At 32.4% G+C, this 14,724-nt stretch overlaps 4 protein-coding genes across 4 annotated transcripts; 3 read left to right on the forward strand and 1 right to left on the reverse strand.

The window, feature by feature from the left end:
* Positions 1 to 58: 58 nt before the first annotated feature.
* DFA_03715 (uncharacterized protein) lies at positions 59 to 1,714 on the forward strand (the record flags this gene model as incomplete). The annotated part of the gene is made up of 2 exons (XM_004356996.1): positions 59 to 213; positions 772 to 1,714. 2 exons carry the CDS (start codon positions 59 to 61, stop codon positions 1,712 to 1,714), a joined length of 1,098 nt encoding a protein of 365 aa, XP_004357051.1.
* Positions 1,715 to 2,295: 581 nt separating this feature from the next.
* Positions 2,296 to 3,435, reverse strand: DFA_03716 (alpha/beta hydrolase fold-1 domain-containing protein; the record flags this gene model as incomplete). Its single annotated transcript, XM_004356997.1, has 2 exons — positions 2,296 to 3,143; positions 3,231 to 3,435. 2 exons carry the CDS (start codon positions 3,433 to 3,435, stop codon positions 2,296 to 2,298), a joined length of 1,053 nt encoding a protein of 350 aa, XP_004357052.1.
* A 549-nt stretch (positions 3,436 to 3,984) lies between these two features.
* On the forward strand, positions 3,985 to 8,644 carry DFA_03717 (uncharacterized protein; the record flags this gene model as incomplete). Its single annotated transcript, XM_004356998.1, has 8 exons — positions 3,985 to 4,046; positions 4,111 to 4,372; positions 4,446 to 6,907; positions 6,994 to 7,218; positions 7,290 to 7,539; positions 7,597 to 7,953; positions 8,041 to 8,217; positions 8,288 to 8,644. The coding sequence occupies 8 exons, from the start codon at positions 3,985 to 3,987 to the stop codon at positions 8,642 to 8,644; spliced, it is 4,152 nt and encodes a 1,383-aa protein (XP_004357053.1).
* A 1,001-nt stretch (positions 8,645 to 9,645) lies between these two features.
* Positions 9,646 to 14,700, forward strand: abcG19 (ABC transporter G family protein; the record flags this gene model as incomplete). Its single annotated transcript, XM_004356999.1, has 5 exons — positions 9,646 to 10,089; positions 10,157 to 10,778; positions 10,843 to 13,885; positions 13,951 to 14,230; positions 14,623 to 14,700. 5 exons carry the CDS (start codon positions 9,646 to 9,648, stop codon positions 14,698 to 14,700), a joined length of 4,467 nt encoding a protein of 1,488 aa, XP_004357054.1.
* Positions 14,701 to 14,724: the final 24 nt, after the last annotated feature.

Consider the following 14,724-nt stretch of genomic DNA (forward strand, 5'->3'; position numbering starts at 1 on the left):
GAGAGAAATTCTTTCTTCTTCTTTCATCTAAAGATAATTTAGTTTAGTTAATTTACAAATGAATAATTGGTTAATACAAAAAGAAATAATAGATAATATATGGTTATTAAAACAAGAAAAGAGGGAACAATGGGATGGACATAATAGGGATTTGAATCAGAGTGTTGTACCACTTGGAGACCGTATCAAAGTTTCATTGGTTTGTTGGAAATGGTTTGATCGATGTATGTTTCATTTCAACCATTTTCCAGGGTTTCGTGTCACTCTGATGATGACCCATGTCGATGTGTCGCGCTACAAGAGCCATATTGAGAGCAAATATTGTTTACTCAAATCAGTGTCGCATCTAGTATCGCCGTCTTATGCCAGTGAGCAGTCGGTTGTCTCTTTTATCCAGGAGCTTGTCGAGAAACCACTGGACGACGAGACGGTCGGTAATATCACCAATTATCCCGCCTATACAAGGATCGTTGCACCAATGAAACCATGGTGTCTCAACCTCTTTTCCAGAGTCGTGTTTGTCGATGGTGAAAGATTGTCCAACCAAATATACAGACTGACCGACAAGTTGATAGACTATATACTATCGAGCAAGCAGCAAGACGGTACACTCGACTCTGTCCAAAGTCTCCAGGTACAATCGTTTTACCAGTGTCCGGCAGGCAACCCTTTTGGCCAGGGTCAAGAGATCCTGATGCATTTAATCACCAACCACATCAAACAGCTCCACATTAGCAGCAGTTATTACTCTACCAAACTGTCGTCGTTTAGGTGTTTGGAACATCTCAGATTATGCATATCGGTTCTTGATCAAGCTCTATTGACTCGATGTGAGAGAACACTTCTCGTACTCCCAAGCACTCTCCGATCGTTACACATCCTGTTCAATGCACGTGTAACCTACTCTAGTCACTTTTTACACTTTCTCCAAGGTGCCTCGCGAGTAGAGTCTGTCACCATCCTCTCGCCACTTCGACAAGACACCCGTATCAAACGCGACATTATCCAATTTGCAAGTCAATGTCCTACCCTCACAACACTCGACTGTGACCAACTCTCATTTAAAGATGTCTATCAGCTATGTATCACAACACCACGTATCCGTAGTACTCGACTATCCATTGTCAACCATCACTATCGAATCCCATCATCTCTCGAACCAACACCACATTTCCCTCATCTCCATACACTATCGATTGACTCTAGGTGTAAAGACACTATTGGGTCTCTTCATTACCTTTTACTTCCTCTCATGTTTCACGCACCCCTATTGACATCACTACATATCAATCTATACACATCATTCTCTACATCTGACCACAACAACCAACACTTTTCTTCAATGATTACCAATTCCTTTGTATTATCTATCATTGATCTTTTAAAGAATCATTCAAATGACCAGCAGCAGTTACAATATCTTACCATTCATTGTAAGATTAGTCAAGGAGGTGGAGGAGAAAGTGATAAAAAGAAACGATTACCATCAGTTCTCTTTTCAACTATCAATCATCTCGTTGGCTGTATAAAAGACTCTTCTAAACTAGATTATTTTGTTCTATCTGGTTATAACTGTAACTATCCAATTGACTACAACCATTCAACGACTACAACAAAATCATCTGATTGTAGTATCAACTTGAATCGTGAAATAGATCATTATAATCAACTATCTTTTAATACCCTTACTATGAAAAAGAAAGGAATTGAATAGAATAGAATAGAAATAAATAAATAGAATATGTTCTTTCTTTGACTTGTAAACAAAGAATACTATGAGGAGTTGAATGATACCAAGTTTTGTCATGTGACAGATAGATTTATGAAAAGTTTTCAGTGACAATGATGTTCTCACAACCCATAAATTTCGTCCACTATAATGTTTGCTAATAGGTGATGTTTTATATTTGTTTCGTCACCTTCTCTCAGAGTTTCTGCTCTGATCATGTGTAGTATCTGTTCTAGAAAGCTTAATCTCTTTCTGTCTTGACACGTTCAAGACGATATGATTAAACTAATTTATCGTGAGGGATACAAACACTATGATTGAGGCTTGCCTCTTTCGTTTGCATCTGCATCTGCCATTTATCGCACAACTTAATGGATTCAAAGGTGCTCCTCCATACCCCCCCATCAAACTTAATTAAAAAGATATAAAATAACAAAAATTTATATTTTGTCGGTCAGGTCTTTCGTTATCAAAAATACAAATAACTTGTAAGATAAACTAACAGATAAATGTTTTTTTCAAAAAAGAACATAATATTATATTTATTTTAATTTTAATACACATTTTTAAAGTTTAGCTTTTGGTATATCAATATCAGCCAATTGATTATGGTTTTCAGCAAGATTATGTTGAGCTAGTAAAGTACCAGTTGTTTTGTTATTATTATTATTATGAGATTCATTACTTGGATTAAATGATTGTAATGAATCATTGGTACTAATAAAGTTGAGTAGTTGAGGTGTAAATTGTTCGATACCAGTTTCCATGTGGAAATGATGACTACCCTCGACATTGATGACTTCGAGGTTCTTGACACACTTCATTCTCTTTTCCATAACCTCTGTCCAATTCTTTTTCATTTGGAATTGTTGTGCAGAGACTGTACCCCAGATGAGGAGGACTGGACACTTGATACCACGTAGCATGACCAACACCTCGTGCTCGCGGAATGTAAAGATGCTGGGACCGACCAAACGAGGGTCATGACGAAGCTTGTACACTTGTTCACCCGACGGCGAGATGACAGTCTCGATCGAACGTTGTAACAACAATCGAGCAGCATCATCTTCGATGAATGGATTGTTATTTTTAAGTTTCTCAAAGATTGATTCCTTTGATGGATAAAGGAATGGTTTTCTAGCAATCAAACGTTCACGTGATTGCATTGCGTACATGATAGCTTGTAATTGGTCTTGTTCCCTTGACAACAGTCCAATAAAATCCAAACAAATCAACTTCTCGACCATATGTGGCATAGAAGCAGCCAGAATCGATCCAATGCCAGCACCCATACTATGACCCAAAATAGTAAATGTTTTCCAACACAATGCATCTGCCACATCAATCACTTGAGTTATATAATCTGTATAATAAACATTACACCAATTTGGTTTATGTGGACTTCTTCCATGTCCTAAAGAAAGTAGAGTAGTGAGTATTAATTAATATATATATATATATATATATAAATGTGACTAGCCATTCATTCATTATCTCATACCAATAAAATCAAGACAAACAACACGTATACCAATATTAGCAAGTACAGGAGCAATAATATCAAATGAATTTGCATTATCTAGCCAACCGTGCAATGCAAGTACTCTTTGTTTACTATTTGGTGGTCCCCATGCCTTTGCAGCTATAGTTATGCCTGTTCCAATTGGAATTGATAATTCTTCTGGTCCTGTTGTTGTATCACTCATCTTTTAAACTAAAATAGAGATATATAAATAATAGAGATAAACAAATAATTAACAATGAAAAATGTAAAATGATGATGTGTGTTGAAGACTGAAGTGAGTTTCATTCATTCATTGCTGCAAAGGGGACAAACAAAACACAGATATTAATGTGCGTGATAAAATATTGACACGATTATTTTCCTTTTTCGTCCTTTTTAATGCGGTTCGTCCTTGTCCTTGATGCATGCGCTATGGTTCGTCTTTTCTGTTTTGTGAAATTTCACTATCAAATAAATAAACAAAGTACGACAAATTATTCATCTGTCAACCGTGATCGATACTTCAAAGAATATGATTGTTGTTTTTGCAACCAACAACAAACCTTTTTTTTTTTTTCAACCAGGCTTTCGAATGGTCCCGAAAAGCAATGATTGATTGATTGATTGATTGATTGTTATTAACACTCACGATCTGTGTAATGTATTATTAGATATCTGTATTATTATTATTATTTATAAAACAAAAGAAGAAGAGAAGAGAGGAGATAGAGAGAGAAAGAAAGAGATTGATATGGCATCAAACTTTCAATTTAAACTATCAGGTATATTTATAGAACTAAAGAATAAAGAAAGGTATGTGTATACTTAAGTATTGAATAATATCAAAGAATATATACTAACCGTGTATTATCTATAGTAAATCGATAACTATTCAATGTGAATTTGGTAATTTAAAAAAGTTTGTTAGTAGGTCACCTGTTAGTAGTGTATCGTCATATGACTTTCAAGATGAATTTGAAACTATATGTTTGTTGAATATCGATCAACTGTCAAACACTAAACTCAAATTTACAATCTCTGAGAGTAATACTGTGTTTGATAGTATCGTTGGTCATGCTCAAATCGATCTATTAACCATTGCAACTGGTCCCATTCAACATTCTTTAGATGTTGTCAAGGTATGAATCAAATGTGTAGAATAATCGATTATTATATGTTGTACTTATATATATCTCTCTTTTTTGTTTTTAGAATAATAATAATATTGGTAATATAACATTTTGGGCATTATTATCACAAAAGACAGATGTAAAGATAACAATGAAAGATGTGATGGTAGAATTTACAACCAATAATAATAATATATTGATGGGTGGAAGAGCTGTGGCTGCTGGTGTATCTTCATTGTCATACTTTTTAGTGTACTATACAGACGATGAAAATAGCAAGAATGAAGTACAACGTTCAAAAACTACAACTTTAAATGAGGGATCTTCATCTTCCTCTTCCGCGTCGACGATGACCACGCCAACACTTGGATGGAAGAAAATGAATGATCATGTAAATGTAAAGAATGTGTCACCTTTGACACTATGTGAAATGAATCTATTGGTTAAATTAAAATCTACTCCAACAAGTACAACAAAGTCGGCGGTAGCGGCGGCATCTGCAATGGCACGTGAAGTAACTATTGGAGAATGTGAACTACCGCTTTCTGTACCTCTATCATTGGCAAATCTAAAACGATCGTCTAAAGATTCAGCCACTGGTAATGTAAGCGTACAGGTACGTGAACCAATTACAAAGACTGGGTTACATATTGGCACCGTTTCAATGACCGTTATGATTGAAAATGTACCCATCATTGCTCAACAAATTAGAAATCTAAATCGTGACAAGAATAATTCAAATCCATATGCTGGAGTCAATACGACAAGTACGAGTACAAATACGACAAGTACTCGGGTTAGTGTTGGAAAGGAAAAGGTAATTCCTCAATTACTTAGATTACCATCATCACAATCATTGGAGAATTTAGCATCACTTCTCATTGGTGGAGGGGGTGCTACTATACATATCAATCCAAATCAATTACCACAATGGAAAGATGTACAAGGTGATGAACAAGATGATGATCAAGAACAACAAGATACTCAACAACAACAAGAAAAGAAACCAACAAAGAAAAAGAATTTTTTAAAACAAAAATTATTTAAATCACCAAAGAATAATCAACATCATCATCATTTAGAGAGACAAGTTAGTGAAAAGAATTTATTTGAAATTGTTAAAGCTGCAAGTAACAATATTCAATTATTCAAACATGAAAAATCAACATTGGATAAACAATTTACACTTGATCATCCGATTCACCCAACTCAACCATCAGCCAAAAGATCAACCTCTAATAGTGTGGTCGATAATGATGATAAATCGATTGTATTGATAAAAAATGAGCCATTAAATAATATAAAGGCATATGGAATTATTAGAGCTATTTTATGTTTATATTCAAACAATACACCAAAGAATGGAATGATGATTGATGAAAAGACAATTGGACCATGTTTACGGGACTCATTTGGAATTGGAGAGGAACAATATGTGGAAGTGTCAAAAAAGATATTGGAATGTTCACCAAAACAAATTACAGAGGCAGAGTTGTTGTTGCGGTATGCTTGGAAGGATAACCACCCCATTTACAAGAGTGAAGGGTTCCGTGATCCAACAAGTCACGAAAAATGGAGACAAATTGAAATCAATGATATTACATCACTGTTGAAAGAAAATTATGCTGGTGAAATTGGTGGGACAATGACAACAAAAAAACAATTGGAAGAATCACCTCCATCACAACATCCAAGTGTAAAAGATATATTTGGATCGACACTTAAAAAGCATACACTCAATACTGCACCAAAAAAGAAAAAGGATGGTACTTTGGCATTGGCAGGTACCGAGAGTGACATTCATATGGGATACAAAGAATTGGTTAAAGCATTTGTACAGTATACTCTGGGAGAACGTTACAATAACCATTGTAACAGTTTTCTTCCAATGAAAGAATCAATCATCCCATCGAAACCAGATCACATTCAACTCAACATACAACCAGAGTTGGCATGGATACTTAAAGAGTATTGTCTGCTTTATGGTATTCGTGATTTCTATAGACATTTGGTTGTTTTTGGTCTGTTGGTGAAACGATTCGATGATACACCACAACAACTCAATCTTCTCTATAGTTGTTTTATAAAGTTGGTAGAGACTAGGAAAACCAGTACCAAGATGATCACAATGAATGAAGAGAGAAAGTTTTATAAATTGTGTACTGCATTGGTTGAACAACTCAAACATCGTCTTTCCAACTATCGTCTCTGTTACCGTGTTACAACCGACACTAACATTCGTGCACATAAACAACAAAGTAGTACCGGTCAATTAAGTACTGTACTCAGACTATTAGATAAAATCATCAAATCTCTAGAATGGCAAGATAGTTCAATGCACTCTATTATTTCGGCAAGTTCAATCGATTCAAATGAAAAAGATTATAAAACTCATCGTTCCAAATTTCAAGTCATCCTTCAATCCACCAATCCTTTTTATCAACAAGAAAATTGTCTAGAAATTTTCACTCTCTCCTTACAAGTTGCCGATATTTGTAAATGGTTAAAAGATGATTTTATTCATTTTAATTCAATCTTTAATATGTAAAGAAAAGAAAAAAAAAAGAAAAAAAAAGAAAAAAATATTTATTTGTTTATTTATTAATTTTTTTTTTTATTTTTTTTTGTAGGTATCAAGGTAAAGATGAAATATCAATTTCACATATAGAAACAGTGATTGAAACATTTTCAAAATTTATTAGATCAGATTTATCAATCATTTCAAACAAATTTATAAATGTTGATGTTAGAAAAAATATTAAAATGGAATCACCGGCTTGGTTGACTGGTATACTTGTTGAATTGGTTCCAAATTTAATTGAATTTAATAATTTAACTTTTCAATATTGTAAAAAGTAATAGGAAAAAAAAGAAAAAAGAAAAAATATCAAAAGTATTAATTATTTTATTTTATTTATATTTTTAGAAAAACAATTCCACTTGATCAAAATTTAACATTTTTTTGTGGTAGTTTTGTATTAAATTCTATCAATTTATTGGAAAGATATATTGATTCAATTATGAGTAAACAAGAATGGAAAGCAAATGGAAAAGGAATACTTCATACAGCTGCGCCCATTGATTTATTTAGTTATATTTGGCAATGTTTTAAATCAATTCAAATTGTTGAAGATAAAATGGGATTTCCAAGTTTATTATTAAGATCTTTTGGTGCTGTAAGTAAAAAAACAAAATGAATTATTAATTTATTCATACTTATTTTTAATTTTTAGCAATTAGATAAAACATTTTATTTATTTATAAAAGGTTTGAGATTAGAATTATTTTCAGATTTATCAAAAGATCATCAATCATTTTTAATCAATTCAATTGAAGGAAAAGGAACCAAAAAAATGAATCAACTTTTAAAAGACATGTCAATGAACAAACCAATCATTCCAAATCAATCGAGAACAACTACATTTATCACTGAAAAGATGTGTCTTCAATTAAATGATATTGAAGAATCTAGATGTCTATTGGATCAATTTGATTCTGAAAATAATAATTTATTTGGTGATACATTATTAGATGTATTTAAATATTTAAAATATCATTGGAGATGTTTAATTTGTTTTTTTGTTTATAAAGTAAATAGAAATAGAAATAGAAAGATAAAAAAAAAAAGAAAATGAATACTTCTTTTTATTAATTTCAAATTTCTCTTTTATTTTTAGATGGATTATCAATTAAGACCATTAGTTTGGAATATAGCATTTGGAAGAGATAATACAAAGGGTGATATTGATAATTTGATTGAATTTTTAGATAGACATTTAAAAGTTGCCTATTTAAATCTTTATCCAAGATTATTTAGTAAATTATTAAAATATTTATTTAAAATGATTATGTTTGTAGGTAGACTAAAAAAAAAGGAAAGAAAAGAAAGATTTATTTAAACCTTTTTTCTTTTTTATTTTTTAGAATTTTATAGAAATATTATTACCAAAATCATATGATAAAAAGATTTGGACATTAAATACAATTACCAATTTAGAATTATTGGTAGAGAGTTTAATTGGAATATTTCATGTAGGAAATGAAGGTTTATCAATCAAGACGTTGAGAAAGGAAATGAGAAGAGTTGTATCAATCATGGAACTATTCTCATTTAGTGTAGAACAACTAAAGATTTATTATCGTATGCTTATAGAGTCTCATATTTTAATGGATATTCAACCTTCACATTCTGTCAATGATATCATAAAGGTTATGGAATATTTTGAAATCCCTCTTAAAAAAATGAAATTACCAAAACATACAACTGTAATTGTAAAATAATAATAAAAAGTATGTACATATTTAAAAAAAATATTTATTTATACTATGAAAAAAAAAGGTTGGACAATCCCAATCAAAATGGAATTAAAAAAAAAAATCGACTATAATTGATTGGATTGGAATCAAAAATAGAAAAACTGAAACGACAATGAACAACATATAACAAACATATAGTTGTTTGTGGTTTGTGGAATCATAATCATATTACCACAACGTCATGTGATTATAAACGACATCATGATGACTTTCTTTTTGGTTTGTTGTTGTTTGTTGATCATCAATCGATATGTTGTCCATTGGTCAGTTAGTTATACAACCTTTAAATCTAGCACCACCACTACCACCCAATATCAAATATATTTATTTTTTTCACCCCCCCAACACACCCGTTGCTATCAAAACAATGCTAGCAAATGGTGTGGGTGAGTGTGTGTGGGTGTTCCTCAAGCAGCAGTTCTCACTCTTCACAACTCAACTTAAAGCTTGTAATTACATGGAGAGGAGGAAAGGAAAACAATTATGATCACAAATGACGCCAACCATTTTTTGGTTCCTTCCATTTTTATATTATATATTTAATAATATTACAACAACAAACGCACAGTGTACTTGTTCTTTTTATTTTTTGATATTTATAAATATAAACATCCTCCTCCTCTTCCTACTCTCTTTTCAGTAGTATATCTATTTTTATTTAACAAGTAATAATTACAGTTATAATTAATCATCAAACCACCTGACAACTTTATTAATATTATTCAAAGCAGAGAGGTGGCAACCAACTTTTTTTTTTTTTTAAAATCTTGTAAAATCTTTTTTTATATTTTTATCTATTGTTGTATCCTGTGCAAGAGAGAACAAAGGGGGTTGTTCCTTACACCTGTACAATTGTACAAATACATACATAAATTAAATTATTGATAGTATAGTTCAACAAAACAAATATTAGTTTTCATTTATAAAAAAAACAGAAAAAAAAAAAAAAGAGAAAGAAAAAAATTATGGATCAATCATCTAATAATAATAATCAGTCCGAAGATAATAATAATAATAATAATAATAATAACGAGAATAATAATAATGAAAACTCTGATAATGAATATGAAAACATTATTTTAGATGGTCAAAAGGAAGGAATTGAAATGAATACGATAAAATCAACTCAACCAACAACACAAATGGAAATTGTTGAACCACCTATGGAAATTTTAACACCTCCATATCAATCAACAAAGGCGACGACAGAATTACAAGAAACATATCAACATTTACAATTACAAGATGATCAAAATAATGTCCTTACACCTTCACCATCATTTTCAACAACAACTAGTAATTCCAAACCTGGAATGTATGTTTCAGCTAGAAACCTATCTCTTTCAATTGGTAGTGAAAAGAAACATAATTTAAAAAATATTTTATCAGATTTAAATTTCTTTTTAAAAGTATGTAAAGAAAAAAAAGAGAAAAATGATATTATCTTTTTATTAATTATTTATTTTTATTTTTTAGCCAGGATCAATGGTATTAATGTTGGGTAGTCCAGGATGTGGCAAGACAGCATTAATGAAAACATTGGCAAACCAAACACATGGTGAGAGGAAAAGTGGATCATTAACATTTAATGGGAAACCTGCAAACAAGAAAACTCATCATAGAGATGTTTGTTATGTAGTTCAAGAGGATCTTCACATGCCATCATTGACAGTAAAGGAAACATTTCAATTCTCTGCAGACTTGCAAATGAATGAAAAAACAACAGACCAAGAGAAAAAACAACATATCGATTATCTATTGAATATGTTGAAATTGGAAAAACAGGCAGATACAGTGGTTGGAAATGAATTCTTGCGTGGTATTTCTGGTGGTCAAAAGAAACGTGTCACTATTGGTGTAGAGTTGGTAAAAGCCGATGCCAAACTATACTTGATGGATGAAATTTCAACTGGTCTAGATAGTAATACTACTCTGGAAATTATAAAGAATTTAAAAGATACTGTAAGAAAAGATAATATTTCTTGTCTCGTCAGTCTACTTCAACCTGGTTCAGAAATTACAAAATTATTTGATTTTCTCTTAATCCTATCAGCTGGTCATATGGTTTATTTTGGTCCAAATTCTTGTGCTATTCCTTGTAAATATCAAAGAAAGCAAAACAAATCAAAAGAATATATATTAATTTTTTAATTTTTTTTTAGATTTTGAATCATTTGGATTTCAATTACCATTACATCATAATCCAGCAGAATTTTTCCAAGAGATTGTTGATGAACCAGAATTATATTATCCAACCAAAAAAAAGGATACATTAAAACCAAATCAACCTAATCAAGAGGATGATGTACCATTAAGGGGAACATTTGAATTTTCAGAAGCATATAAACAATCTGAAATCTATCAATCAATATTGACAGAATTGGATATGCATCAACCAAATATCGATCATAGTCTGTATCGTGATAGTTCACATTTACAAGAGTACCCAACAAGCACTGGAAAACAAATTTGGATGGCCACTAAACGAGCATTCATGATGATGAAGGCTACACCAATGGTATTTTATATGCGTGTGGTAAAGGCTGTTGTCATGGGTCTTATCTTGGGGTCACTCTACTTGAACCTAAGTAACCACCAAACCGATGGACAAAACCGTAGTGGTCTGTTATTCTTTTCACTCTGTTTTATTGTGTTTGGTGGGTTCAGTGCCATCCCAATTTTATTCGAATCACGTGACATTTTCTATATTCAACGTGATGGAAAGTATTACAAGACGATTGCCTTTTTCTTGTCACAGCTCATCACAGAGTTTCCAATCGCTCTCATTGAAACTATAGTATTTTCAGTGATTATGTATTGGATGTGTGGATTACAAAGAAATGCTGAAAAGTTTATCTATTTTGTGCTGATGCTCTTTGCAACCAATCTACAAACACAAGCATTCTTTAGAATGGTTTCTGCATTTACTCCAACTCCAACTGTCGCCGCCATCGTAGCTCCAGGTATCATTGCCCCACTCATCCTATTCTCTGGCTACATGATGGCACCAAATCAAATTCCAGATTGGTGGATCTATTTGTATTGGATTTCACCTATTCATTATGAATTTGAAGGTATCATGTCAAATGAACATCATGGATTGAAATACACTTGTTCACCTGGAGAATTGCTGCCACCACTTCAATTCCCACTTTTAAATGCAACTTTTGAACAAGGTGGATTTGAAGGACACCAAGTCTGCGGTCTGACCGAAGGAGACCAATTCCTCAAACAACTTGGTATGCCTCAAAACAATTGGTTCAAATGGATTGATTTGGCTATTGTCTTGGCATTCTTTGTCTTGTTTGCAGTATTGATGTATTTCTTTTTAGAGAGATTCCATTTTGACTCCAAGGTACGTGCCAATTTGGAAAGTGCTGATGATAAGAAACGTGTCAATCGTCTCCAAAAACAACAAATTCAACATCAATACAAAAAGAATCTTAGTCAATCACTTTTGGTACACCAATCACAAATCGAACAATTACAACAACGACAACAAGAAGGTAAACCAGTAGACTCTACAGAATTGGAACAATTAAAACAACATCAAGAACAATTGAATCGATCACTTCGTCAAACTCAATCAAAGATTCGTATTCAAGTGTCTCGTGTGCCATCATTTAGAGCTGAAAGAATTGAAGTGGTTGGCTGTTACCTTCAATGGAGAGATCTAAGTTATGAAGTTGATACTAAAAAAGATGGAAAAAAACAAAGACTTAGACTGTTGGATAATATTAATGGTTTTGTTAAACCTGGTATGTTACTTGCGCTGATGGGTCCAAGTGGAGCTGGAAAGAGTACATTATTAGATGTATTGGCAAATAGAAAGACTGGTGGTCATACAACTGGTCAAATCCTAATCAATGGACAACCAAGAAACAAATATTTCCCAAGAATGTCTGCCTATGTCGAACAATTGGATGTATTGCCACCAACTCAGACGGTTCGTGAAGCTATTCAATTCTCTGCTCGTACAAGATTGCCTGCTGAAATGTTGGACAAAGCAAAGATGGCATTTGTAGAGAATATCCTAGACACGCTGAATCTTTTAAAGATTGCTAATCGTGTTATTGGATTGGGTGCAGGTCTGTCACTATCTCAACGTAAACGTGTCAATATTGGAGTAGAGTTGGCATCTGATCCACAATTACTTTTCCTCGATGAACCTACTAGTGGTCTAGATAGTAGTGGAGCTTTAAAAGTTATGAATCTTATCAAAAGAATTGCAGATTCTGGTAGAAGTGTCATTTGTACTATTCATCAACCTTCAACTTCAATCTTTAAACAATTTGATCATTTATTATTATTGAAAAAAGGTGGTGAAACTGTATACTTTGGTCCAACTGGCGAAAATAGTAAAACTGTCCTCAACTATTTTGCAAGTCATGGTTTAACTTGTGATCCTCTAAAGAACCCAGCAGATTTTATTCTAGAAGTAACAGATGAAATCATCAACGTACCAAATAACCAGGGAGGAATGACAGAATTCCATCCAGTTGAAGAATTTGCTAGATCTGAATTAAACAACAAATTACTTGAAAAGGTTGCAACCTCCACCTCACTCATTCCAGTCGACATTAAGCCCCAAGAATTTAAAGGTGAATATTCAAGTACTATTGGAATGCAATTCTCTCAATTGCTTAGACGTGCATGGTTGGGTCAAGTTAGAAGAGTTGATAATCAACGTACTCGTATTGGTAGAAGTTTTATCTTGGGTGTTGTATTTGGTACAATGTTTCTAAGACTGCCACTTGACCAAGACGGTATCTATAATCGTACATCTCTACTCTTTTTCTCTATCATGTTTGGTGGTATGGCTGGTTTTGGTGTTATCCCAATCATTACAATGGAACGTGGAGTATTTTATAGAGAAAATTCAAGTGGAATGTATAGAGTTTGGATCTATCTATTGACATTTGTCATTACAGATATTCCATTTATCTTTTTATCTGCCATCGCCTATATTATTCCAACTTATTTCCTCGCCGGTTTTACATTGGTCCCTCGAGCCGAACCATTCTTTTATCATACGCTAGTCCTATTTGCTGTCTACCTAAACTTTTCAATGCTTTGCTTATTCTTGGCTTGTTTCTTCCCAAGTGATGAAGTTGCTCAATCAATTGCCGGTGTTTTATTATCATTACAATCTTTGTTTGCTGGTTTTATGATTTTACCTGGTTCAATTCCAAGAGGTTGGAAATGGTAAGAAATAGAAAAATTAAAAATGAAACAAAAAACAAAAATACTAATTATTTTTCTACTTTTAGGTTTTATCATTTAGATTTTGTAAAATATCATTTAGAATCATTATTGATAAATGAATTAAAAGATTTGGAATTTACATGTCCAGATAATAATGGAGCGGTACCTGTATTGATTGGACCGGGTAAAGTACAATGGTTCTGTCCTCATACAAAGGGAAGTTTTGAATTGGAACGTTTACAAATGGATGTTGATAATGAATACATTAATCTTCTCATTATGTTTTGTTATGCAATCTTCTTTTTTATTGCAACTTATATTTCTCTTGTATTTGTTAGACATCAAGTAAAATAAATAAAAATAAATAAATAAATATTTAAATTAATCTATTAAAAAAATATTTAAATTAATCTATCAAATAGTGTGTGGTAAATGGGATATAAATCTCTCATTCCATACCGCTTACTCATTTAATTATTCTATCCATGGGGATTGAAATCTCTAATTTATTGTCATTGACCACATCTAGTAGTAGTTGCTTGGTTTGGTTTAATTAAAAAAAAAATAACTTTTTAACACCTCTTTTTAACCCTCCCTTCCACTATTAATCAATCAATCAAATCGATTCATTCCATGGATGTACAAATAAATTCATTGGCTCAACGTAGGTGGTTGACACCTACACACTTATACTCACTCACACTCACATACGCTCGATCAACCATACTTTGAGTTAGTTTGTGAATAGAGAGAGGGGGGATTCACATGAACTCTCTTTAGGGAGAGAGAGAGGTAGAAGCGTTGAATGGATATAGCCTACCGTACACTTTTTTATGATA

This window comes from Cavenderia fasciculata, assembly GCF_000203815.1.
Source record: "Cavenderia fasciculata unplaced genomic scaffold Scf_Dfasci-G-b-285a01.f1-5, whole genome shotgun sequence".
Taxonomy (NCBI): Eukaryota; Evosea; class Eumycetozoa; order Acytosteliales; family Cavenderiaceae; genus Cavenderia; species Cavenderia fasciculata.